The 27,189-nt window shown below is 44.5% G+C and overlaps 4 protein-coding genes across 4 annotated transcripts; 2 read left to right on the top strand and 2 right to left on the bottom strand.

Moving 5' to 3' along the window:
• The first annotated feature begins 234 nt into the window (after positions 1–234).
• Positions 235–5,144, top strand: LOC135398784 (galactose-3-O-sulfotransferase 4-like). The gene is made up of 3 exons (XM_064630231.1): positions 235–435; positions 1,516–1,879; positions 3,409–5,144. The coding sequence occupies exons 1-3, from the start codon at positions 353–355 to the stop codon at positions 4,216–4,218; spliced, it is 1,257 nt and encodes a 418-aa protein (XP_064486301.1). The 5' UTR covers positions 235–352; the 3' UTR covers positions 4,219–5,144.
• A 1,187-nt stretch (positions 5,145–6,331) lies between these two features.
• On the bottom strand, positions 6,332–9,092 carry LOC135398782 (uncharacterized). The gene is made up of 2 exons (XM_064630229.1): positions 8,776–9,092; positions 6,332–7,960 (listed from the first exon to the last, which is right to left on the bottom strand). Exons 1-2 carry the CDS (start codon positions 8,855–8,857, stop codon positions 6,414–6,416), a joined length of 1,629 nt encoding a protein of 542 aa, XP_064486299.1. The 5' UTR covers positions 8,858–9,092; the 3' UTR covers positions 6,332–6,413.
• A 1,884-nt stretch (positions 9,093–10,976) lies between these two features.
• LOC135398783 (neuronal acetylcholine receptor subunit beta-2-like) lies at positions 10,977–19,661 on the bottom strand. Its single transcript, XM_064630230.1, has 6 exons — positions 19,529–19,661; positions 14,634–14,764; positions 13,779–13,823; positions 13,597–13,703; positions 12,023–12,519; positions 10,977–11,519 (listed from the first exon to the last, which is right to left on the bottom strand). The coding sequence occupies exons 1-6, from the start codon at positions 19,584–19,586 to the stop codon at positions 11,191–11,193; spliced, it is 1,167 nt and encodes a 388-aa protein (XP_064486300.1). The 5' UTR covers positions 19,587–19,661; the 3' UTR covers positions 10,977–11,190.
• Positions 19,662–20,031: 370 nt separating this feature from the next.
• LOC135398780 (ADP-ribosylation factor-related protein 1-like) lies at positions 20,032–25,249 on the top strand. Its single transcript, XM_064630228.1, has 7 exons — positions 20,032–20,363; positions 20,427–20,514; positions 20,579–20,661; positions 20,719–20,800; positions 20,867–20,937; positions 22,669–22,769; positions 23,688–25,249. Exons 1-7 carry the CDS (start codon positions 20,271–20,273, stop codon positions 23,773–23,775), a joined length of 606 nt encoding a protein of 201 aa, XP_064486298.1. The 5' UTR covers positions 20,032–20,270; the 3' UTR covers positions 23,776–25,249.
• The last annotated feature ends 1,940 nt before the right edge of the window (positions 25,250–27,189 follow it).

The raw sequence follows: 27,189 nt of genomic DNA, 5'->3' as shown, positions 1-27,189 counted from the left end.
CACCGGAACCTTGTGCAAGACATCAACAAAAGAGACGGCTTCCTTCTTCCTTGAGCTTCGCGACACCTGCTTTTCTCGAGTAGTATATCATCCGTAGCAACCACAGTGGGCTGGCAGGAAATATTAACAGGTGTACGATTTAGACAGCACCTTTTGAACCAGCTGCGGTATGTATAATGTATTACATCTTGGGTCGTAAAATTTCTACGTCGCTTTCACATCAGGTCGGCCGGTTTCTGAAAATGACATCTGTCACGTCTCGGGCCCTCAGGAATGTTAATTTTCCTGCCAAACGTGCGATTTGAGTTTGTGCGGTTGGCACCTTCGTTGCACAACGCCTTCCGACTCACCCATGCGCCGTGTTTGCTGTCGGTACGTCTGGGCTGCGGCTTGCTCCTGCGTGGCTTTAATACTCGCAGGGTTGGTTCTTAAGAGGTACGTCAATTTTTCTTCCCTTCACTCTATTATGCGTAACGGGACACCTATCCCGTTTCTGCTTAAAACTGGAATCCGAGCTCTAACGAAAGCAAGTTATATGATACAATTCAGTGTTCAGAGTCACCAAAAAATGTTCATTGATTCCCCGTTAACACCTCGAAGCAAATGTGGGTATACTGCGGGTATATATGGAGGAAGGGCAGCAGGAATGCGTCCTGGTCCGACTTCTATGCCGTCTGGAAATTCTGCTGAAAATCATCAGATAGCACAGCCGATTGGGATCTCTCAACTCTTAGCATGACCTTGGAGTTGCTATATACACTGGCCCACGCCGGTGAATTTCACACTTGAAATTCTGCCAACCAGACTATGTTATGTATGGATCGGAAGAGTCCTCGACGCGCAACCAGGTACCTCGGTATATAAATCTAAAGTGTGTATAGTCTCCTCCCTCCGTAAACTTTGACCAATATCCGCATGTGAACACCGATCTGTGGGAGACCATGCACGGCAGGTGCATTGTCTTCTCACTGGCTACACTTTTGAAACCGTGACACTTTCTAAACGTCACCTTTTTGCAAAACGAAAGAATATTAAAATGGTGACCTATGTCATATTCTATTGCTGTTTTGTTTTCAATTCATCAGTACTATATTGCTGGTACCTAAAGATTATTTACCGTGCTGAAAACATATTTACGCATTTGACGTCCGTATATAATATGTAGTATATATATATATATATATATGCATGGCATTAGGAATGCATTAGGAAGGTGTGCATTACTGTTGTTGTTTGCATTAGGAAGTGGTAGTTTCCGTACCCCGTCGCTACCGTCGTTTCCGGAACGTGTTGCTAGCACCACAAAGTAGCGTTCTTTTCCTTTTTTTTCTTTTTTTCGTTTGCCGGTGTAGCTCTTTTCCCATGGAGACATGTTGTTTTAGTGCGCAGGATACAAGTCTCAGTTTCGGAACCGCCGATCTTTCTGAGTTTGTGTAGCTTTAGTGTCGAGTTAATCCGCCGAGTATCTCTCACGACAGACCAACAATTTCCTCTAAGATATTCCCTTCCCTGCAGCTATCACCACAGCCGGTTCCCCTGGATCGTGCTCTCGACGTACCGACCCAAGCTCCAGTCGCTAGCGGCCAATGTACCGGCACCGGCTGCGATAGATGTACCGGCAGCCCCGCAGTGCAAGCCTCGACGAAATATATTCTTCCTGAAGACACACAAATGCGCGAGCTCAACCGTTATGAACATTTTTCTCCGGTACGGAGTTACACATGACCTGTACTTCGTGCTTCCGCGAGACAAGAAGACCAACTACGTCGGGCATCCGCGCCTGTTTAACAGGCGGATGGTGCTTAATTTGCGCCCTCTCAACGTAACGTACAACATCTTCACTCATCATTCCCGCTTTCAAAAGAAGGAAGTGGCTGAGGTAAGCTTTACTTCCAATTTTTTGTCGATCAGTCAAACACTGGGTGAGTAGCCACACCGCCTCGAGCGATAAATGTTACCTCCAACAACACCGAATATCCTTTGGATGTACGCATAATGTCCTAACGACGTCCGATGGATATCCTCAGAATATCCAGCGGACGTACGAGTCCGTTAGGACATTATTCGTACATCCAGAGGATATTTTCTGTTGCTGGGGTACTTTATCGACAGGTATAGCCTGTAATACCCCTGCCACACGGAATAATTTTATTTTTTTCAACGGGTGACACACGCACTTAGTGTCGTTTCTGTGCTGTCTCACGGCACTTTTTTAGTCACACTCGGCAGAAAGTGCAAACTCACTTCAAAACTTCACTTGACTTCAAACTCGCTTCACTTCTCTTCGGCGAACCGAGTGCGTAGCCTCGACGACAGGCGTTGTGGTACGGGTAAAGATATCGAGAAAAAGCGAGGGGCCCAGACACCACAATATTTTTAAGCGAGTATTTTCAAGAACGCGTTTATTTGATTTTAGTACAGCGTGACCTTTTTGTTGTGGAGCATCTGGCACATATTTGAGGACAATTTGTTTTATGTTGGAAGAAGATTTGCAGAAAGTGCTTCTAAATCGACGTGAAACGTGCTCATGAAGGTATTGTGGCGCACACCTCAAAATTCTGCCACCGTTTATTCTTATCTACCGTAATTGCCATAATCGCTTAAGTGTGGTTCAGAAACCACATGTAACCCAGTACATGTACGGCTCCATTTAATACGTTGTAGTCTATATCGATTAGACACGCAAAGTCACACATTGCTTCCTTGAATGTTTTTTTTTTTAACTGTTGGGGTTTTTTTAAAACTGCTATATTTTCGAGCCACTGCTGACGGTGGCGCCGAACAGCGCTGAGAGGCGTCGTCAGACAGACGGGAAGTGACGTTTTAGTTGTGCGCGCCGGCCCGAAGGTCACCGAAACGAAGGCCGTCATGCGGTGTCCGGCTCCTTTTACAACCACCTGCGTCGTCATGGAAACGGAAAACTTTCTCCACGGTAAAACGTCACCGCAGAAACGGGCGAGGAGGTGAAGGGTTGAGCGTGACGGAGGAGCTCGCCCACCGTGCGACTTGCGGAGTAAAGTAGCCTTGCAACGCGGGATCGCAAAAACATAGCGTTTTGATGTACATGTTTAGCAGATATAAATCAATGTTTACAACGTTATTTCTTCACAAGTTTGGAAATGGCTTCACAACAACCATGTAGCAGCACGTAGTGAAAGTGACACCCGCTTCGTTGGAGCGCACTTCACGAAGATGACACTAAATTAGCCCGTGTGATAACGATCTCCTATCGAAAACCGGAAGCTGCCCATGATTATGTCACATGGCAGACAGCAAAATAAGTTTAGTTGTAAATAATAAATAGGGGAGGCGAGTTTTTTTTTATATAGTTCTTATAGTGATTTTAAGCATCATAAGCAATCATGTGACAGAAGCTTTCTTAAACATTTCAAATGGATCGCATTTCAGGTGATGCCGCAAGACACGGTCTACGTTACGATCGTCCGTGCTCCAGAGTTCTTGTTCAACTCACTGTACAATTATTATAACGTAAAGAAATACCTTCACGTTGAACTGCATGACCTCCTTCGCAACAGGACCTTGCTCAACAAGTTTAAGGAGCGCCGAAAGCGCAAGGGTGCCAAACATGGTCAGAATCAAATCGGTTTCGACATGGGACTAGACGTCATGAAAAATCAAGACGCGACATCCATTGACAAGTTCATAAAACACATCCAAGAAAGCTTCGACCTTGTGATGATCACCGAACGCATGGACGAGTCATTGGTACTCCTGAAGCACTTGCTGTGCTGGACTACGGAAGACATTGTAGCTTTCAAACATAACGCAAATAACAAGGCGTCCTACAGTGTCGACTTGAGCGATGACGACAAAGCTAGGTTGAGAAAACTGAATTACATCGATGTGAAAATTTACCAACATTTCGCAAAAATATTCGATCAGAAAGTTGTCGAGTTCGGCATCGTGCGCATGGCGCGCGAGGTTGCAGAACTGCAGCAAGTCAGTGATGATTTTTTCGATGCCTGTAAGAAATTGCAAGAAAAGCGAGATATTGCGAATGTGCCGAAGAAAAAGAGGATATATCTACCGCGGAGATTCCAAGATGTCGGTATGAAAGAGACGTGTAAGTTGCTCACGATGTCTGAACTCCAGTTTCACGATTTTGTGTGGCGAAAACAGAATGCAACGCTGCGAAGCAAGATGTGGATGAGTGCCGCCTTTGCGCCGCCACACCAGAAGAAGAAGAAAAAGTCTTGAGAATGCTTCATGCGGCTCGGCAACGACTACAAAATGTGACGTTGTCTGTTCGTACACCTGCGTCTCCAGATATTACTGCTCTTTTGACCAGGACCGAAAACGGAAACCATTTTGTCCTGCTCGTCGTATAGTAGTTGATAAATCCCCGATATGCGAGTTTGTAAAAAGCTACGGGACAGCGTATAGGTTTCTGTGGTTGAAACCGATTTTATGCAGCAGACGACATCCGCTATCGACAACCCGCAGGTGTAGCAGACGAATCCGAGTGATGTAGTGTCAACAGCCATAAAACTTTCACTTAGGCCATCTAGGGCAGCTGGTCGCGGTTCACCGTGTTTAAACGCAGCAAAAACACACGGGAGAAAATAAGTACAACTTATAGAAGCAGTTGTCCTGCCTTTGGTCATCAATCTATATATGTTGTTCGTGCTGCTCTTATACGTATCTTATAAAGTTTGCGCGCGTACATATTGTTGCTAACTGTACGTTGTAAACTATATTGCGGCAACATTTCCCTCTCACCCATTCCAACTGACGTCTGCCGCAACCGACAGAAACGCACGCAAAACGAATGCTACAATCACGTTTTGTTTCATGAATGCATTCAGGATATCATGCATCGAATGAACTTCATGCGCATGATTATTATACCCGCTGCGTCACACAGGCTCACAAAACACCCAGCGTTCGAGGTCGCCCACTTGACAATTCTACATGAAGAGACTGCGTGTGACAAGAACTGCTCCTGCTTACGAGCCACCAAGACCAGCAATCTTTGGCCACGAGAGTTCTGGAAAAGTCCTGGTCGCGAGCCATTGCACACACGTGAGCGTAACAACGCTGTTTCTGTGGCGTCGTTTCATTCAATCTCAGTGATTGCTTTTATCCGATATTCTTGCAATAAAACACGTGGGACCTGTGGTTAACATGATGGCATTCCACGCTGGTATAGGTGGCATGGGTTCTAATCACGGCACCGGCTGTCTGAGGTTTTCCCTGGGTTTTCTGTAGACTTTCCAGACGAATGTCGGCACAGTCTCCCCCTGAAGTCGGCCCATGACCCATACTAACTGTTCCCTATCCCGCACTCCCTCTTGCTGTCCTCTCTCCATCTATCCACGTCTGTACGCGCCGCTCATTGCCACAGTTGCTTCGCGGCGCTAACATGGAGTTTTTTAAAGAAAATAAAACGGGTAGCTTCGCGGTCTTCCCACAACGAAGTGATAACGGCAACAGTGCTGAAACAACCGGTACGATGATGATAATTCGCAGAGATACATAACAGTATCACATCGAGTGCACTGTGTAATTTTTACTGTCATAAGGATACCAGGAACAATTTTACGCTGGCGCGGAAATGTCGCGCAGCAGCAAATGATCAAAGGACCTGAAAGTTCCGTATGTCGTGTTATCTGACGTGTGACCGCCTCGGTAGCTACAAAAATGCACGGTATATTTCGCCTCCCGCATCCGACGATGGTGGTGGCAGTAACTATACCGTACAGCACGGCTGTCGTCCTGAGAAAGCGTTCGAATGGAAGAAAATTCTGGACTTTCATGCTTGTCTCAAAGAAGGGATTTCCAAACTTCTAACTTCCAAACTTTCCAAACAACCGCGTCATACCAAGCAGCAGTATTGTCCCCAAAAATCGACCTCGGGGAGGGAGGGGGGGTAGCTCGCGCGGGGATATATATAGAAGTTGCAAAAAAAGACGCGGAAACAGATTTTAGGGAAGTTACAAACACTACTTTATTGCATAGGGAGACGTTAAAGAGTAAAATGGGCAAGGGGTCGACGTTTCGACAGTGGCACTGTCTTCGTCAGGACAAAAGATGTCAGATTTTTCATATGTCAGAACGTGAGAATAAAGTAGTCCTGAACTGCTACAGCCTGAATATCATGTTTTGTCACTGGGCCTTTTCTCATATGCACGCAGTTGACAGATACAGCTATTAGGTAATGGTTCACTGTTGACACAGCTACAGGAAGGAGGCTGGGTTAGTGCAAGAAGAAACACCGTTCATGGTGAGGCAATATGCCGCCTTACCCTGGCTGGGCCTTTATGCCTTCTCCCGGCAGACCTTGCCTAAGATGGAAGCTAGAAAATGCAAATTAAATGCGCAAAATTTAATTCCAACGTGTACTGTACAAAGCTCTGCTAAAAAGACATACTATCCATCACTGTTCCTCCACACTATGTCACACCATGTGGGCTGTGCATACTTGAAGGCTGCATCTGAGGCGCCACAGAACACAGCATGAATGGGGGCTGTAGCTCAACCACCCGCGGCTGGCATCGAAAGAACCACTCTTCTTTTGACCGCAACATAACCTGGTTAAAGGGCACCGTAAGAGGCTGGACACTCGTAAGAAATGGCTGCAACTGCATAGCTGTGGTCGGAACTGGGCACTGCATGACGGAAGGCTGCACAACTGGCATCGGAAATTGCACGTTTGTTCCCGTAGGAGGTGTTGCGGACAACGACGTTGTGTATCCAGCAGATGTCTGTATGGGCAGGTCTGGTGCAAGGCCTGCAGGTGACCCTCCATCTGTTCCTGCAGCCAGGTGCTGCATGCTTGCACCCAGAGACACTACCTGCGTAATTCCACACGCTAATGATGCGCCGTATTCTGGGATTTTGCAGTTTACTTCGGGTTTAACTACAACACCGTCCAAACTTGGACAAGTAGATGCTGGAGTAGCTATACAGTCAGGGTAGTCATCAACGGGCTCAGTCTTCACTACCACACATGCAGGGTTAGTGCCCAGCTCCAGTTCGAGCACCGAAGGTTTCGCGTCACGAGGTTGGCAGGGAGGAGACTTTCTGAATATCCTGCGGTGAATGTCCCTCAACACTCGCAGCATCGCTTGGAATGAATCCTCGTCTGACCTGCGGAGCTTTCTCCGCCACACCTGTTCCGCAAGGTAACAGTCGAGATGCCTTTCCCTGTATCCACTCCTCACGATGCCCTTCTTTATCACGCTCCACGTCGACCCTATCGTCTGCGTGTGCACTTCACGGTCGTCGTCCGAAATAAATCCTCGACCTGTAGCGTTAACGACGGCGTGTTTGTAGTACGGCTCGCGTTCCTGCGCTTTCCATAACTGCGGTCGACCGCCCAAGGTGGCCAGTCTCGTGAACACATTTGAGGGATCTGTGATCACTGTTGTTTCGCGTTTAACATTTTTCTTGATGATGCGTATCACCGTCTTCCTATCGAGCTCGTTGGAACAGACGATCAAACGCAGTTCACCACCCCGCTGGCTTCCTAGCTGGCATCCAGGCAATCGCTCAACCATTCCTATTATCCGCGTCCCTTTCAGATTGCGGCTGACAATTTCCACAGTTTTGCCGGGGCCACCAATTTTTCCTTTCTCCACGACGTCTCGCTTGACGCTGAGACGTACAGCCTTCCGAAGTCGCAGCAACCATCGGCTGATGATGTGACGAGTCTCTTTGACCTTGGGCTTCCCAGACTCGTTTGTGAGGAAGTGCATGTCGGTAATGTCGCGGGAGTACCAGTACGTCAGGGTTAGGGCGCGGTCCAAGGAAAGGTGAGAATTGTGAAAGATGGAGTTGGCAGAGATGGACTCGGACCAGTTGTGTCCACGAGAGTTGCATACCCATACGTAGGTCTTGCCTTTTGGCATCAGGCGTGCTGGAGCATCGCATAGGCTACACCACTTTTCCGCATCTAGCAGCCCTCGGTCCTGAAGCCATTTCAGAGTAGCTGCATTACCTGCAGTAATAGACAGATTGCAACAGGTCGTACATCTACGTAGCACACACATTGTGTTTTAAAACGAGCCCTTGTGTGGCATAAAAAGAATGTCTGAGAAGTGTGTAACAGAAACCCGATACCCTACATATGAGCGCATACACCTACAAGCCCTTCTCCGCAGTTCTGCGGTGAAAATTAGGGTTGGGGCATTACACGAACAAATGCTAGTAATTTTGTTTCGTCTTTATCAAACTGGACTGCTCACGGCTGATAGAAAAAGACAGAGAGAGGAGTGTGTGTGCGTGACTAGCAGTCTGTGGTTGACATGGTCGACATCATCGCTCGGGTCATTTGACGGATGTAGTTGACAGAATGTTACGGAGTCCAGAAAGACTTCGCGAAACATCATAAAATCGATCACTGCCATGCTGGGAAAATCATACGCCAATTTCTGCGAACAAACACATTGGCAAAGTTAGACGTTAACTGTAGAACGTAAAAACTAAATGCAAGCATGCTGTTGCTGTTGGTAACACTCCCCCCCCCCAAGACTGGGGAGACTTGTCCGTTTGGGTCGGTCCAGGGCCAGCGTCTCCAGGGGGGGGGCAAGAGCACCTTCCTTGAACGCGCCCGCCTAAAGGGCAGCCAAAAAGACACAGTTCGGGCAGCAACAATGCGGGGGGGGGGGGGGGTACTGTGCCCCCCGGAGGCGAAAAGTAGACGCCGGCCCTGTGTCGGTCCTTTGTACGTACCTCTGAGGACACAGGGAAATGTTACCAATAATTAGACGCTTCCTCATAGGCTCTACACACATGTCGTACCAATTTCCTTACCTTGTAGGAAAATAGCGGCCAGCGCGTCGTAATTCAACACTGTACTTTCACGCTCTTTCTTTTTAGATGCTTTCTTCGCCATTGCAGTATTTGTTCATGCACTTTCGGACAGTCTTGAGGTTTGCAAATATGCAATTTAGTAATCATGCGTCACATCCCATGCTGCAAGCCCAGCCGGAAAGTGCACATTCTTCTGCTGCAGGTGCACACTGCAGATAAACAGATAAACGCATAAAGGAGCAGTTTTGACACACGGTTTGACAGGTACGGTACCGCGCAGTTTTTGCGAAGGCGATACAAAATACAAACCACGTGATACAAACCTACCGGACGTTAGTCGGCTAAAGAGCCAATCGTAGCCGTCCCAGTGTTGCTAGGAGCACGAGCAGGAGAGTAGGTCGTGGCTAGGAGCTGGGGGAACCGGTCCACTCGTCACCGGAAGACTCGTCACAGGATAATTGGTCACACCAGCCCTCTGGTACGAGGTCCTTGTGTCACCGGAACTCTTGTCAAGGGGGTGGTTCGTCACCGGAACACTGGTTGCAAGGCCGTTCCAAAGGGAATGCTAAACTTTGTAATCCCTCTTGTGTCGGTCAGAAAAAGAACAGTCTCTGTTCGAAATATCGGCGGCTTCTGTCCTGAGGCAACTCCTTCCTACATTCTACCGGTTCGCTGGATTTCTACCCATCTACTCTTGTGTCTTTGTGTCTCAACTTCTAGGGCGTGCTTTGATGAACAAGGAAATAAATGCCGGGATTCTCTTGTACCTAATGCCCCATCAATTCCCCCTTTTAAAAAAGGAAAGAATGAAAGAAAACAAATGGGAGAAATTCCAGTCAGCTGAAAGTCTGGACACTGCGGGGAAGTGTGCTGGACACGGCTTGACGAGGAAGGAAAGTATTTCGTGTACTGAGTAGGAAACACTAAAAAAAGTATTTTAAATACTTTAAAAATACTTGTCACGAGACCAAGATAACGGAAAAAGTATTTAAAATACTGTATTTGAGTATGTGATGGTGGTGGTGGTACTCAGGCGTACTCAAGGGCGAAAGGGCGTAGTACTCAAGATACGTACAAGCCTGGAACCAGTCACTTGAATCAATTGAAAGTTGCATGTGTGTTGTTGTGAGGTGCTAGTGCAAACTGAATGGATCAAAGTTACGTTTTCTATTTGCTACGAAAGCAGTGCATACGCTTTTTACTTACAGTTAAGGTACGGTATATGCAAGGTGTCAAGTAATGGTACATCCCCTATTCTGCGCTTCTCAGATCAAATTGTACTTGGCAATTAATTCTGATCGTGGTAGGAGGATAACATCTGATTTCATAGTGCACGTGTTGAACCATCCCAAAAATCCGCCATGATCGTTGCAATCTCCTGTCCCAGTCCACCACGGTGCTTCACCTAACGTGAAAAAAAAAAAAAAGAAAAAAAAAACCCACATGTCTGAACATTACTGAGTCAGCGCTATTTACCCCATTACATTCTAAAATACATTCCCAACTGCTTCGGTAATAGCTGGAAAAAAAAGAGCGAAAAACGTGGTTTTGGGGCTCAGTTCCCCCTCAAGCTAATGCAAGATGCGTCAGAAGAAAAACGATCATCCGACCCTTCCTGTCTTCTTTGAGTTAGTTGCAACCATGCTGTCATTATCAGCAGAAGCTTTGAAAAGGGAAAGTGACAGAGCAGCTGTACACGGCATCCTCGCATCGTTTCTTTCGGAGATCGAAGCAATTTGCGCGTCTCGAAACCACGGTTTTCGCAATTTTTTTCCGGCTATTATGATTGTAGTAGTGAATGTATTTTGCAATAGAATTGGTAAGTCCAGCACGCGCTTTGTTTTCGTAAGAAAAAAGTAAACTCTTGGCAAATTTCGGAGTTCAATAAACCTCTTCCTGTTTATAAACAAATGACGTCATAGTGTTCCACAGCGCCACCCATTTGGTAGAGTTGAACTAGGCTTGAAGCTAGAGGCGAACAAGGTCGCGCCCGAAAACCACGCCGGTCTTGAGGGGATTACGATGGTCCCTGGGAGTCTGGTTGAGTGTTATGGGTTGTCCTGGCGTTATTTGTTCCACCATGACTTGTCCCGGGAGCGTTGTCCTAGTATGAACTAGGACGTCAGTGTTTAATCTTGCGGGACATGCGAAATGTGATGTTCGTCTGATTTTGTGGTAGTTCCTTAGGAAACAGCACCAAATAAAAACTGTGTTTTGTTTATTCACTCGTCCCATGGTGGATCCTTCGCTCTATTTTTCTGTAGCCTCAACTCTAGGCGCCACGTGGTTGAAGAACGAGGTACTAATTGAGGTCTGTCCATGAAAGTTTGCCATGGTTCAGTTCAACACACTAATTTCTTCTACAAAGTCGCCTTGTCTTTCGCACTATGTGCTCTTTGCTTACAGTTAGGAAACTTATGACCGGGCTCTCGCAACAATATAGCTTATAGCAAACATAAAAAAGAATGCCCTGTCGAGGGCCTGTGCCACTGTAAACCATTCCTGTTGTCGCCTGGCTTCGTGCTTGATGAAAGGCGGCGTGTCGTCTGCAAGGTGTTCCATGTCCGAAACGCGACGGGGACTTTGGACGGAAACGCAGAGGAGGCGACCCAGAATGCCTTGTAAGAGGTTGAGAAGCGGACGCGGGACCGAACAACCCTGGGGTCCTCCAGCGATCCTCAGGATAAGGACGCTGACGACGAGGGATGCTGTTGTTAGTGCTGTGCTGTGGCTGAGAAACGCAACTGTGGTAGAGGAAGCAGAAAAGCTATTAGAAAGGAACCTACTTTGTCATATCGCCATTTTCACTGTCCTCTGTACTCATATATGTCACTTATTCATATGACGTATTGCTGCTGCTGAGCCTTTGTAAAATTGCCATGGCAACTTTTTGCACTGCTGCCCATTCCATGTACGTGGAAAAATAAACAAAATAAAATGTAAATAAAAGAAATGAAATTATTCCCGCAAGGTAATCCGAGCGATGATGCCTTAGTGTGCCTGTGGAGGCGAAAATGCTTTCTTTCTCTCTCTCTCTCTCTCTTTTCTGTAAGCGCATATGGGCATGGGTCTCTATAATAACGTCCAGATTTAACGAAAAGTTTTTTTTTTTTGTTTCCGTTCCCGTAATCGCCGTATCCCTATTCTTCACCCAAGCCTCGAAGAAGACATGGCATTGAGCTCGTGCTACCACATCGTGATCACCACACGCACATTTCCGCAATACCGAAAGCAGGAAATAGCTCACCAACTCTAGGAACGTTGCTTTGACCTCGAAAATAAAAGTCTAGTTCAGAGAGAAGCATAGCCAAGAGGAACAAGTTGATGCACCCTAGGGTGACTTTCCGTCCCGACGTCGGAGGCAGCCAGAACGTGACCAGTGTTAGGATTACCGATGATGTCACAGGGTACCACAGTGTCGGCCATTTCTTCCTCTCCATGGAGAATTTCAAGAACAGAAAGTCCAATTCTGAAACCCCCGCTTTCCGGAAGGTAACGGGCGAAATTGTCCAACTTGAGTGCGTACGTCCGAATTGGCTGGTTACTGAAGCGCCGTCTAGTCTCATGGCGTCAAAGCTCCGAAATCCAGACATAAACATAATGCGACAGGTGTGTCTCGTTGACCAGAAAGTGTAAAATTGGCTGCCGCACGTTGCTTGGAGCGTACGGCGGGTGACGAGAGTAGCGTTTCCGCTAGACGTGACGCCAACAGTCGCATGACTTCCCAGGCCGTGACTTTGGGGCCTGCAAAGAGAAATAAGAGCGGTAATTTTCGGGGAGTCGGTCCTTAGTTTACTGACTTATTTCTCACTCTCTAAGGACGCCCCCTCCCTACTGGTGGTATTGCATGACGGAGTGGGCAAACAAATTCCATGGCATGTACAGCACAGTGCAGGAAAACAATAGACCTCTACCCGAGAAACGTCATCATGACGTTGGTTGACAGACTGAAACCGAAACAAATCGGGAAGGGAGGCTGGGTTCCGCGGATGGGCACTTGTTCGCTGCCGCCGATTGAAAGAAAAGTAGGAGCGAAGGTAGCGTCCCTTTCAAGGACCACCGTAATCCCCTAAAGAGCGTGGCTTTCGGGTGCGACCTTGGTCGTCCCTAGCTTCCAGCGTAGTAGTTTAACTCTACCAAATTGGTGGCGCTGTCGAACACTATGACGTCATTTGTTTACAAACTTGGACAGGTCTATGAATATGGATGACGTCATGTCACATCACAGGGGTGACACAAACCCGCCATTGTTGTAGCTACCCTCAAGCGGGTGCTTTCCGCAAAACTACCATCTTGTCCTGGTCGCACGTCATAGCAAACCGTCATTTTGAGGTCATGTGACTTTGTTTACATGTCGTTTTGCCGCTTAGCGACATATTTCCGTCGTCATAACGGAAAGAATGAGCGTATTTTGCCAGCATGAACTATGCGGTGCTTCTTCCGCAACATCGTAGCCCGTACCTCTTTAGTTTAAGTACAATATCGCATCGGCTCAGCGAGTCTTAACGCGTGGTCGTCATCACATCTTTGGAAGTCGTCAACAGTACGAGACCTTATGTGCAAAACTGTGCGTTTTACTGCGGGATTATCGAATTACCGTGATCGAAGAACACCCAAAACATTGCGCAGAAACAACAACCGCATTGTTTACAGACGGTTTGGCCGCCTATTCGCACGGGCGCCGCCATCTTTAAGGTCACGTGTGCCTCGACGTTTTCTGTGACGTGCGACCACTAACACCAATGCAAGCGAGACGAGCTTCTACTCTCTGGTAAGTTGACAAAGAGTCATCCCAAGATCTGATCGCTATATCTTGCTTACGTCTCCGTAAGTATGTCCGGCACCCAGATGGTTTCCGGCGACAGGTGCAGATGAGAGGTACCATTGTAGTCGTTCGGGTTCCATGTTAGAAGCTCATCTCTCCACCTCTTAAAAAAAAAAAAGAAAAAGAAAAAGAAAAAACTGTTACAAGCCAACTTGCTCATTGTATAGCTGATACTGACAATGGTAAGTACGGCGAGTACGCTGGCAACGTCTTTATTGTCCTCCTGAAAGGAAATAAGAGTTTCATATATAAAACTGTAGCCCGCATCTTCTCGCAATGGTCTAAAGGTGTGAAACGCCCATCAAGACAGCATCATGGAAGCGATGCAATAAACAGGCAAGTGTTGAACTGAATGTCGCTGGAGACCAGTGATGGCCAGTAGTTAACTACATGTAGTTAAACTACTAGTTAAACTACCTGATTGTAGTTAACAAGTAGTTATCAACTACTTGCAGAAATGTAGTGTGCAACTACTAGTTAAACTACTATTTCGAGTAGTTCACTACAGTAGTTAGGTTACTGCAGGCGCCAACTACTTCCAATTTTGCCGCAAGCTTTACGGCACGATTGTGCGTCCGACTTTTACCTTGGGGTACGTGTTTGATGAGAACGGAGGTGCAGAGCAATTGTGCCGTGCATGCGTACTAAATCTTCACTTTTACCGCTGCTTGTGATTCATATTTAGGTGTCCAAGAACACTATAGAATGGGATTGGTGATGATGGACAACGTTAAGTAGTTAGAGATGTAGTTAAAATACATTGCAGTAGTTAAAGAAGTAGTTTTAACTATCTCCCCTGAAAAGTAGTTGAACTACTAGTTAAACTACTCCATCGTGAAGTAGTTAGTAGTTATAGTTAAACTACTGTAGAAGTAGTTAGTGGCCATCACTGCTGGAGACAGCCATATGCTGCTCAGCAACGCAGCGACGTGCGGCATAGATGTGCGGGTGCTCAATGCATTGCTTGGCGACAGCCTACTTTTGAACACTTAAATATAAAATAAAAAGCGCTTCATCTGAAACATGACCTTACCATTCCCAACATGTCCAAGATGGCGATTGTTGTGTGTATGTCTGTCAAGTTGGTGCCAGGCGAGAGGGGGCGAGTCATGGGGTCATAGCGACTGGCATTCAAGAGAAAGTTCTTCAGGTCATCAGCTCCACCTAAAAATAAAATAAAATAAAAAACTTAGTCAAAAACTAAGAATCCGGTGTCATCTGTAATTCGGGTGCTATCGTGTTGAGTCAAAAAGGAGCAAGCATCGTTCCCTTCGTACCTACAATAAACATATGTGTATTAAAAATGTCAACGTGTTTGTTAGTTCGCATGGGCGTACCGAGAGCAAGCACAACGGTCCCCCTTGGAAGACCGGAAGCGTTGACGTAAGTTTTGTCAACAGCTTTCACCGGTTGACCCGGCCACAAAGATCTGAAGGACAATTCGTGCTTTGAAGGATGCGCCCCCACAAAAGAATCCTCTCGCGGCATTGGCTATCGTTAAGGGTGTAGACGAAATCACGCTAGCGACAGATTTCTCCGTCGTCCTAACGACACCAGCAGCTACCTCGACGACAGCGGTACACAGCAGTTTTGTCCAGAGCTTGACGACAGAAATTCACCAAGACTGCATGGCCCCGTCCACCGGAGGTTAAGGACCGCGACTTCACTCTAATCGAGCTGAAAACTGCGTTGAAACCTGTGAAATACACGATCGTCCCCAGGACCAGATAAAATCACCTATGCCGCACTCCGAATCCTTCACGAGCGGTCACTCCAAGCTCTCCTTCATGTTTATAATACGCCTTGGCGACAGGGATCCGTACCACCTACGTGGAAGGAAGCATTAGTTGTTCCCATCCTGAAATCAGGCAAACCTCCAAATGCCCTATCCTCCTCCTGTGAGCCTCACAAGCTTTGTGGGAAAACTGATGGAGAGAGTGGTTTTGCATCACCTCGACTGGTGGCTCGAAAAAGAAGTTCCCTCGAAAAATGGCTGGATTTCGTCGCCACCGAAGCCCCATGGATCCAGTTCCCGACCTAGTGTCTACAGTCCAACATGCTCGTGCTCATCGGCGGATCGTTGTATCGGTCTGGACATCAAGCGCGCATATGATACCGTCTCGCACATTTGTGTGCTCCACGCCTTGCGGTTTTTTGGAGTATCTGGTTGACTCTTCAGCTGGCTCCACGATTTCCTTACGGACCGAACTGTCCCTGTCCGCACATCCCACGGCCAAAGCCCTAAGCACCCTGTTCATCAAGGCGTACCCAAAGGAAGCGTTCTGAGTCCTATACTATGAAATGATTTTCGCGAGTTCCGAGTACTCTGCAGGAAACCGTTCTCATGATCTCTCATTATCGTACGCACATGGACTTTTAACCGTATTCAGCACAGCGGGGACGAAGTTATCAGACAAAAATAGCAGGGCGTGACTGCTGGATATATGCCTTCTAAGCGGGCTAGCTTACGTCATCGCCATCTATTTCTCTCAGTCAACTGTGAACGACGAGGAGGACACACCCCGCGGGACCATGTGGGTGCATGGCTTCGGTTTGGACAACAACGACGTCGTCAGGCTACCGTCGAAATCATGGAAATATGGCGAAAGGCAAATTGTCAGCAATGGAGGAAGAGATTATGCGACACGCACAGAGTCTGTAGATCGTTCGGTACTCAGCAGCTCCTAAATTATCACCGACGGAGGTATGTTCTGACGAAGAAGTTCAAAGAGGGAAACGTGCTGCGGTAACCACGCCGACAGTAAACGGCTATATTACATTTCTGGTAGGATTCTGTGCCAACGGTTAGATACAATCTTGTCTCCAGGTCAAATTAAAACATATTTCATGGCGAAGTATGCAAGCTTGTTTGCAAATTTTGCAGTTTGCTCGCAAAAGCCCGTCCACGAATCGGCAACATGTTCTATGTATGATGCCACGGCCAGCTCGCCTCGGAGGCGAGCCGCCGTTCACGCCCGTGGTTGATATAGAATATCTTCGCTATTTGAACCATTTTCAACTTCATATTTCACAAAGCGAATGCTTTAGTACAGGGGAACAAATTAAAAATGATTGTGGGCTTGTCAAATATCCTTTCATGGTCCCTTTAATGTGGTAATGGCCGGCCTAGAATGGATAATTCCTCGCAAAGTAGCATTCTCTGTGTATGCCGATGACGTTGCTCTTTGGACAGTAGGCAAGCCATTCAGCGCCGTTTGCAGAAATGCCCATCTGTATCTCACGCGAGTTGGAATGGATCTTTCGCCCGAAAAGTACGTCGAGCTCCCTTTCACTCACACGGCTATGAGAAATTTCCCTCTTTGGGTTAGTGCAAAGAAGTTCGAGCTCCCATCGGTTCCTTGGTGTGGTCCTGGACTCGAACCTGCGCAGGGCTCGCCGCATTAAGCACCTTGAAATCAAAGTGCAGCGATGGCTTACTGCATTTCAACATCTTTCTGGCTTAGGATGTGGCTGTGATCAACGCTCCCTTCTAGCCGTTCACGCGGCTTTGGTGAGGGCGACTGTGCTTTACAGCCTTCCAATCTTGCACAGGATTTCTACAACGTCGTTAAATACCCTTCGGACCCTGCTCGCCTGAAGCATTCGTCGCTGCCTTGTAGTTCCAAGAATGGCTGAAACGCGGCAAGACCTAGATGAAGCTGGCGAACTCCCGGTGGAGGTCCTTCGTTAGCGTGGAATGGCTTGACACTTCCTACGCTTGCGCGCCCATCCCCCATCACCCACTCCTCAGGAAAATTCGATACCGTCCTGAAACTGATTTCCATCGCGTAGCAGGACACGCCAGGCTCTCACTGGCTTCGTAGCTAAGGACGTCCGTAAACGGCGTGTCTAGAACAAAAAGCGCCAGGGTAACGTTTTAGTTACTAATAAAGGATCGAGCTGGTTTTATTCCAACGTACTGACTGAAGTTAGCGTACACTGTTGGGTTAGTTGGCAGGGATACCTTACGTAAAAAAAAAGAGCGAAAACCACACACGACGACACAGGCAAGCTCCAGCTACCCAGCAAACCATCAATATACCACAGACCTCCCAAATTGGTCTCACATGTCACAAATGTCACGTGTATCCTCACAACGTCCGCTGTATATCCACAATGAGACGTCACAAATACCCCCTAGTGAATATTCTGTGGATGCGTGACAATTTCATTCGTTTTCCATCAAAATGTTATTAACTATATTTAACTAAATAACTTCTCACTTCACAGACATGTCCCACACAACAAATAAAAAGCTCTCATAGAATAAGCTGTCAGTCAACAGCGACTGTTGATTTAACGTAGAATGTACGTTGTCTAATGTTGACTAACGCTGAGCAATGTTGTATGGAGATAGATAGTATTGAATCAACGCTGTTTCAACTGTACCTGGTCAATGGTGGATTGTGAACATAAAGAACAACGTTGATTTTCCAAGAGCCACTCTAGTTACGCAGCAAATATTTGCGTGGATTCTACATTGTATCCTGAACATGTTGTCAAACTTTATCACGAATGGGAAAGTCGTTGCGTCTTTACTGAACATACTGCGCACCCAATTTGTTCATGTGCCGTTCGCATGTAGAGTAAGACCTGTTTGATGTGGTATTTATCTCACGCATTCCTCATAATAATAATATCTATTTTATACCCTCATACCAATACATTTGCTAATCATATTTGTAACGACTCATCACGTATCGCACCACAGTCAATAAAAAAAATTGGGAAAAAACATAGTTTCGCTTTTCTACGGGAATTATAATCATCGGGCATGTGACCATCTATGCTCTGAAAGAAACTGCAGCAAGTCATTGTCTTGCATTTGTTCACACTTGTTGTTCTTTACGCCTATATTTATGGCACTGCTTGATCTGCGCTATCCCAATAGATCGAATGAAGTACGTTATTGGTTATCTTTTGGGGATGACGACTCCGAAGAGGCGTAGCAATCACGCGATTATTATTGTTATTATAATCATTATCATCTTATTATGCGTCTTATCAGTGTCACGCTGTATTGTTAATTATCAGCGTATTTATCTTTTCATATCATATTTTGTACTATTAGAAACATAGCTTTTTACAGTGCACGTAACATCGGTGTACTTGGTTTGTGTTCAGTAAACAAGAGTTCGTTGATACAATGTTCTCTATTGCAGTGCACTATTTCCATAGAATAAGTAAAAACTGGAAAAAGCAACAAATAACAATAATAATAATAATACGTCCTCTATATGTGCTCTATATGCCCAAATATCCCTGGGAGACATTCCTGGAACCTTCCCAGGAACAGCAAATGCGGAAGAAATACGGGTCCTCTGTCTGTCCCAGAGACGTCAATGGGCTATTCAGCCTAGTCCCTGGGATATCCTAAAAACCCAAGTGAGATATCGTGTGGACGTTTCTGAGACATATATAGTTTACTGGGTAGCTGTTTCCCATCCGAAAACCTTTGTCTTCTGTTATCTGTTTTCGGATGGGGTTCTTTTATTAAAAGTCAGTTTATAGTTTGAGCTTGTTCGTGCCGTCGTGTGTGACAGCTCTGTTCGAAATGAATGCTCGCTTCTTTAGACTGCATAGTGTCAAGGAAATTGCATTATTATTGCGAGTGCTTTAATATTATTTGTAATTATGGATCTTCCATATGGGATGGTGGTCGTCAAAGGGCTCACCGTTGTCGACCTCACAGAACAACAACTGCGACCACTCATAGCGCTCTCTTCTGTAGCTATAAATTTAGCTCTCTAAATCACCAAGAAAGTCAGGCACTATATTTACAGTTAACTGGGTAGCAGGGTAGTCTGCTTTTACTATTGTATACGTTACATCAGGTTAACTTGGTTCCAATATAACCAAGTCATCATAAGCAGGCTCCAAACTGCTGAGAATTCACTCCAAGTTATTACATAGAGAACAAGTACTTACAAAACGTGGCAAATGTGATGCACAATGTCACCTTTAAGACAACACGCTGTTTCGACATATTCGCTAGCTGCACATTCGAAAAGCCGACGGGAATGGTTTCCGCCTTACAAGGAGGCGGCAGATCCGCAGGTGTTTGTCGTCGGTTGCGTTGGGAGGTGCTGAAATTAGATTACTTCGCAATTTGGGTTATATGTTGCTCATCTCACGTGAGACAACTTATTTCAGTTGCTTTGGTTGTGTTTTCTAAGGCATCTAATTTGCATAGTCACTTATTTTGACAGGGATGTTTAGTAAACCATTTTTAGTATACATGCAGGCAAATCGGTAACATTAAAATAACTCTAAAAGAAGAAAATGCAAATGGTTGGACTTCACGGACTTCACAAAGTGCGGAGTCAGAACGTGATGACGACAAATCACTAAAAACGGCTTTCTTTACGACTCCGTGTCGAAATAGAAACCGAAACTATTGATTGGTAGATGATGACACTGATGACGTCACTGCGAATCTTTCGCTGAGCGTTGTTGTGGTTGCCGCGCATCGAATACGTGGAGTGGTTGAACCGAACACTATGATTCACGAATGTTTCTGTTACCAAAGGCTGGTTTCAAATGATGTTTCAGTTATGTACTCAAGGTCCTCCAACTGTGTCTTATGCTCATGCTAAATGTTTCACACCTTACTGTGTTCACATCGCACACTTAGCTGAAGTTGAAGTCGCCTGTGTCGAAAATTATCATCATGTATAGTCTCCTGTACGGCCTTTGGAGGTATGTGACTCAAAGAGACGAGTACTACGTCTTAATACTGGGACTTGACAACGCAGGCAAAACAGTAAGCGCTTTACTTCACATTGTTAGGCTGGTGATCATTCAACTGCCGCGTTAACTATTGCAGACGTACTTAGAGCAGACGAAAACAAAGTTCAACAGAGGATACAAAGCCTTGAATCCTCACAAGATAACAGCGACTGTCGGACTTAACAGTAAGTATAACGCCAACATTTCATGCTGTCGGTTCATTAATTGTGCTCTGTCTTGTTTTCAAAGTCGGTAAAGTTGATATCCACGGCATCAGGTTGAACTTTTGGGACCTAGGTGGTCAGGAGGCCTTACAATCTCTATGGGATAAGGTAGCACAAGGTATGCAGTCTACGGTTTGGTGTCAACTAATCTATTGCAAATTCCAGTACTATGCCGAATCGCACGCTGTTATTTACATCGTCGACTCGTCCAACAGGGATAGGGTGCAAGAATCGAAAGAAGCATTTGGTAACGCATTTATTATGCTTTCGTTGCACTTTTACAAATTCCGCTTATTGCACATGCAACTTTCAGAAAAAATGATCAGGAGCGACGCACTGCATGGGATTCCCGTACTCATTGTTGCCAACAAACAAGATATTCAGGTTTGTTCTATTGGTATTCCATGGTGGGTTTTTGATCAGAACAGAGCACAAATATTGAAGTGATCATTCGGAAAAACATTACTGCACTGTAGTGCTGCTCTCGCACAAAAAGTGTCAGAAGCGTTGCCACCCTGATGGAACAAAGAACTGAAGTAGTAACGTAAGATGATATGGTAGAGCTGTTACGGGGAGCGTTCTAGGTGTAAGATTTATTAGGGTACCATGCCAGATAATGCTACTGTATAGTCTTCATGGACGCAGACCAGTGATGGGCAAAGTACCTCAAAATTATACTTAAAGTAAAGTACCAAGTACCTGGCGACATTAGTACTTCAAGTACAGTACAAAGTACCCAATTCCAAATGTACTTCAAGTAAAGTACAAAGTACTAGGCAAAGTACTTCAAGTACTCATCAAGTACATTGCCAATTTAATTTGTAACACTTTGCATTTCACTGTTTAGTATCTGTGTCTTGCATTTTTGTCAAAACTTTAGCGGGTATTCTTGACAAATGCTCTGAAGCCATAAAGTCCTAAGTTAAGTGCTAACCCGTGAATATGAACTTCATCAGATGTCATAATTTGCAGTAATGTGTAGAGAGGTAATCAGTCAGCTGTGCTGTGATTATGCAAAATAGTATTATGTCCTGACTGATCCAAGATCACACGCCTGGTGTGGTGTTCCAGTACTAATCTTCTGCTATAACAGGCTGGGAAACTTCAAGGGGAAAAAGTACAAGCAAACATAGATTATATATTTCTGGGCATTCCTTGATGCTTTTGGAAATACAACATGTTCAAAAAAAAAAAAGAATATGAAGAAAGTAAAAAAGGATGAAGCTCAATGTAAGCCTTCATTTTTATACGACTGTGATCTGCAGTAATGTAATGTATGTGACCAATTAAAAAACGTAAAACGTAAAAATGAAAGCATGTGTGTCTTGAATGAAAGCAGAGTGTTCATCATGTAATGCAATCACACATATAATGTGATGTAAAATGATAATTAATTGCCAATGAAGGAAACAATATAAAAAAGCATAAAACCCTCCACTGGGAGAACTGAAATGACAATGGACCAAGTCATTGCGCTGCTGGTTACAGTGTCCATTCCATTCGTTTTACATAATCATATACTTTTTCGACATTTCAAACTTCTCAACAATAGATTTGCTTCAAGAAATATGCTCTTTAAAAGCACAAAAATCATATTTGGTAAAATGTCAGACTGGGACTCTTGGTACTGCATCCCACTAAAAGCGCTAAAATGACGACAAGACGACGAAAACTCAGAGATAGCCCTATCTGTGTGTTTTCGTCTTCTTGCTGTCATTTTAGAGCTTTTAGTTGGGTGCATTTTTTATACTCTTTTGTGATTTTTTTGTCTGCAGTCCAAGTTTGGGTACTTGAGTACTTGATGGGAAAGTACTCGTAAAAAAGTACTTGAAGTACAGTACAAAGTACACGATTTAAAATGTACTTAATGTAAAGTACAAGTACACAGAAATGTACTTAAAGTACTACTTGAGTACTTGGTACTTCAAGTACTGCCCATCACTGACGCAGACCATGCAGAAGTTTACAATGCAGACGACAGGTTGAATATTCGGGAACAACTTGAGATAGCGCTATGTCCAGTTAAGTGCACAGTGCAGTAGATGTGCACAGCCTAAGAGAGTTCACACAAAAAGTAGACAACATTGTACTCACTTAACGTCCGTTCCTCGACAGGGTTGCCTGTCCGTTGCAGAGATTCGTCAGCTGTTCCGCGACTGTTCTCACTTGTTGGGTCGAAGAGACTGTCACATGCTGGGAGCATCGGCGTTACATGGGTAACTGCTTTGTTTTTTCAAGAAAATGTTTCAACAGAGGCAGTAATCAGCAGTGAGGTGACATTTAACGTGGCTTGAGACCCTGCTGAGACCCCAAGCTGTCCATGAGGGGTGACCATGTAAAATATTTTTGCTGTGCGGAAGTTTGCCGCCACCTAGTGGAGAAGCAGTTAGTTTTGGGACAAAAATATTTTGCATTTGTCCTGTGCACGTGAAGTGGAACACCAGAAAAAAAAAATAATAAAAAATCTGCGAACTCCCTGACGGTCGAGCCACCGACCTCGGATGTTTGAGCTGGAATGAGCCCACTGTGTAATCAAATTCACGAAAACGGTAGAAGAATGCAACCACGGACTGCCGACGTGATCCTAAAAAAGAGCACTGTGTGACCCCAAGTTTTTTTTTGTTTGTTTTTTGCTGCGGCATGTTGTGCAACAAAATAAAATGAGCTTCTGCGAAAGAACGACAAGTGTAGGTGATCTACAGAGCACGTATGTGGCCTCTGCGCTGGACATCTTTAAAAAATCCTCCACTCACGGAACGAGGGCGTCTGAGAACGATGGAACGTCGTGATGCAGAATTATGAACTATGAACCGCTTCAGTGTATATTTTCCTTTTTGACAATCAAACTAACATAAAAAGTCAGATCCTAAATATGAGCTGCTTCAGTGTGTGTTTTCTTTTTTGACAACCAAATTAACATAAAAAAGTCAGGTCTTAATTATGAGCTGCTTCAGTGTATGTTTTTCCTTTTTGACAATCAAATTAACACAAAAAAAGTCACCCTAAGTATGAGCTGCTTCAGTGTACATTTTCCTTTCTGACACTCAAATTAACGTAGAAAAGTCAAATCCTAAATATGAGGTGCTTCAGTGTGTGTTTTCCGTTTTGACATTCAAATTAATGTATCCTTGCAGGGATGGCATCAATGAAGGCATCGAATGGATTGTCCAGTGTGTGAAACGCAACATCCTGCGCCCAGCACGCAATAGCGAGTGTTCCTGAGTCACACATATCTCTATACGTATACTTTTATGTGTTTCAAATGTTTTTACTGTCGTTCAACATTTTATGAAATGGGAATGCGGGTTCCAACAGTTTTCAATTGTTTTCAGTTGCAATAAAATGAAACATTTAAGTCTGCCAGTCATCAACAGAGGCGATGAAAATGGCACTATTGCAGTGCATATACGGAACTGGGTACTGTACCACTGGGAGACGCTGTACATAGTTACATTGTCATTTACGTATCATGGCCTTGTATGGCTATGCCTTTAAACTTTGTACATATGTAAATTTATAAGAAAGATCCGTTTATTCAAATTTTTAGAACCAGCCTTTACAGTGTTTTCATTCTTGCTTCTATCCTGTCTTCGCAACATAGGGTAACCGAGCTTTGGTCTGGGCTAGATGGTATTGCATACTGTCGAAGGAATTTCGTGCTCATGTAAGACAGCAGATGGAAGAGGCACAAAGCAAGGGCAGAGAAAGTGCAGCGGTACAACTGTTTGCGGCAGCGTTGGCAAATGAGTTACTTACAGTACAATGTTAGAGGAAGAGAGTGGTTCTCATTAGAGTGTGCACGGTTGCCTGTCCCAAGAATTGTACTCCCTTCTTTAAGAGGGTTAGCTGGTCGCAAAAATATTTGTGCTCTCGCAGGGTCTGTCCAATGTACACTTTCTTACACGGGGATTTTTGTAGGCAGTAGAAATAGTCTGTACCTCTCTCGCACATGGGACAAAGTTCTACTCATGCTCGATACAACTTGCCACTTCCAAATTACAAAAATCATCGCAAAATGTTGCCACAAGTCTGAAGAGAGCCTTGACAGACAAATAGTAAAGCTCAGAGGAAGCAGCTACCCTGCCCGAGTGGTCACGCTGACAACGGGAAACTGCGTAAGAAAGCCAGAGAAAATGGCTGTACTATCCTCAATGCTCCTCGTATTGCCATATGTTCGTAATGGTTCGCACAGACTAAAGAAAGTTGCAAACAAGTTCAGGAAAGACGTGGTGTTCTAAGCTCCCAACAAATTACGACGACTATTTGGTATGCAACTACAATTGTTGTAATAGTGAACAAGAAACAGGGAAGTGAAGAGAGCGAAACTTTGTGCCATGTGTAAAAGTAGTAGTTTACAAGATCCCCTTATTAGACAGACAGGCAAGTGCCTGTGGGAACACAAATGCCTTTGCGACCAGTGGTCTCAGAATCTAGCATCCCACTCTTATAAGTGTACCTGTGAGCCCCAATTTGAAGCAACTCAAGTGTTAGCGAAAACAAACGAGAGAACGAAAGGGAGATAAACGAGGCACTTTATGTCCTTGTTTTGTGTCTTTTCCGTCCTGTCTCTCACGCTGGTGTGTAGTCCTTTCAACAGCAAACAAAAGGCTCTACGATGATGCATTGCTATTTATCACACAATACAGGATGGCAAGGAGAGAATCCTGCTAAATAAATATTTTTTACTTCCTTTTAACTCATATTTACAAGCTCTTTAATACTAACAACAGGCATATACTGTACTGTACTAACATATTTTGCCTTCCTAACCTTCAACACTGTACACAATTAGATTTTTTTTTGTGTGTGTGAATGCTGCTTGTACTAAGACCATGTAAGTGTGCAACATGCGTTATACATGCGTAGTTTTGTTACAAGTGAGTCACATTAGCTAATTTATGAAAACACAAATTTCCATTTAGATGGAATAACATACTCTGAGAAATGTAATTATTGAAAAGCAGAGTTACAGCAACATGTATAAAATTTTACATATTACCATGATATTGATGTAAAAGTTATGGAATATCATTGCACTAATACAACAGTTAACCAAAGTGACTACTGGTAATCACTTCCTAAATGTTACACTTTGTTACAGCCTTCACTATTTTGGAGGCATCATAAAAGTTCATCGTTGTCAATGGACACCACCTGCATGTCCGGCTTGGACAGAAATGTCACCTTGGAAGCTTCCCATGCCAATGAACAATGTTACTTTGACAGAACATATACGTGAACAACATAAATACTACAGATAGGTCAATATGGTCTGCCATTTCTTTCCTGTTGTGGTTGAACATAATTGGATGCGATATAAATGATGCAGCACATTGTTCAAATTTGTTACACCCAACTCGGAAATTCATATCACCGATGATATTGGCAACCAAGTAGTCTGTATTGCTGATAAACAATGTTGGAAAGCCTGTCTGTCAAAGCAAAGTTATCGTCATGAAATTTTGTGAGTGATCAAAGACTAGATTATTTGTGTTCTAATTACATAATTATTGCATTACCTACAATTTTTGAAAAGTACATGCATATACACGGTGTTTTACTTATGTGATTAAAAATTACTTTTTTTCGAAGGAAAAAAAAAATTTTTTTTTTTCCTTCGGTATTCTGGTGTGCAGTACAATTGCGTCCATGATGTAATGGACCAGATCTGTGAAAGTGTCCCAACCCCTTTAAGTGGTATCATAGTTTTCGTGCTCGCAAGGGAGTACTACTACATGTGTAGGTCTAAAAATAGTGTTTTTTTTTGTTTTGTTTGTTTTTTCGAGCCATAAAAGACACGTAGGATATTTAGCTTTAAAGAATCTACACCGGTATATATGATCTTCACAACACGCACGAGATCTTGTCAACTTCCAGTATCTGACAGCTATTCAGAGAAGCAGATAAGTTCCAAGAATGAGTGAGCCATAATATCACAACCTAGCACATACTTGTTTGTGTACTTAATCCCTGTTGATACTGCCAACATACTGCAAGATAATGCAATTAGCAGAGTTTCCAAAAAAATTTGTTTGTAAATCTAAAACAACACGATCACAACACCTCAAGCTGGATTTACTTGAGTATTGGCTGCAGACCTCGTTACAACCACACCATTTAAACTCTTACGCAAATTAAGGAAAACATTATCAGCAAACTTGGGAAAGTGGCACTCAACAGGAATACCATACAGGTTTAGCATCTTGCAATGTAATACACAGTGTTGATAGGGAAGTTTTCCAAATACATATTATATTATATATATTATGAAATATTTTATTCCTTCGCGCTCATATTCCATCTGTGATGCCTTGCCAACAATAGCCATTTTGGCGTTGCGCTTCACCAACCAGTTACAATACAGAACGCCCTAAATGAATTTATTGCAGTATCGAGAAGTAAGGTAAATTCCTTCTACTTAGAATCTCTGAGTTGGCAGCATATCAAGATTATGCAGTGTTTGATTTCACGCGGGCGTTCTGCAAGTGGGGATGAACATCAGACATATGTATACCCGTATACTGCCGGTCTTAGATCGTGCTCAAGCCTGTATTAGCCTTGTTAGTTAGCCACGGTCAACTTTTACAGCCTGCTACACTGGGCTGGGAGGGATAGCCTAGAAATTTCTCTAGCCGG

Source organism: Ornithodoros turicata, chromosome 6 (assembly GCF_037126465.1).
Source record: "Ornithodoros turicata isolate Travis chromosome 6, ASM3712646v1, whole genome shotgun sequence".
Classification (NCBI taxonomy): domain Eukaryota; kingdom Metazoa; phylum Arthropoda; class Arachnida; order Ixodida; family Argasidae; genus Ornithodoros; species Ornithodoros turicata.
Note: the sequence above shows the minus strand (reverse complement) of the source record. Positions and strands in the feature narration are given on the sequence as shown.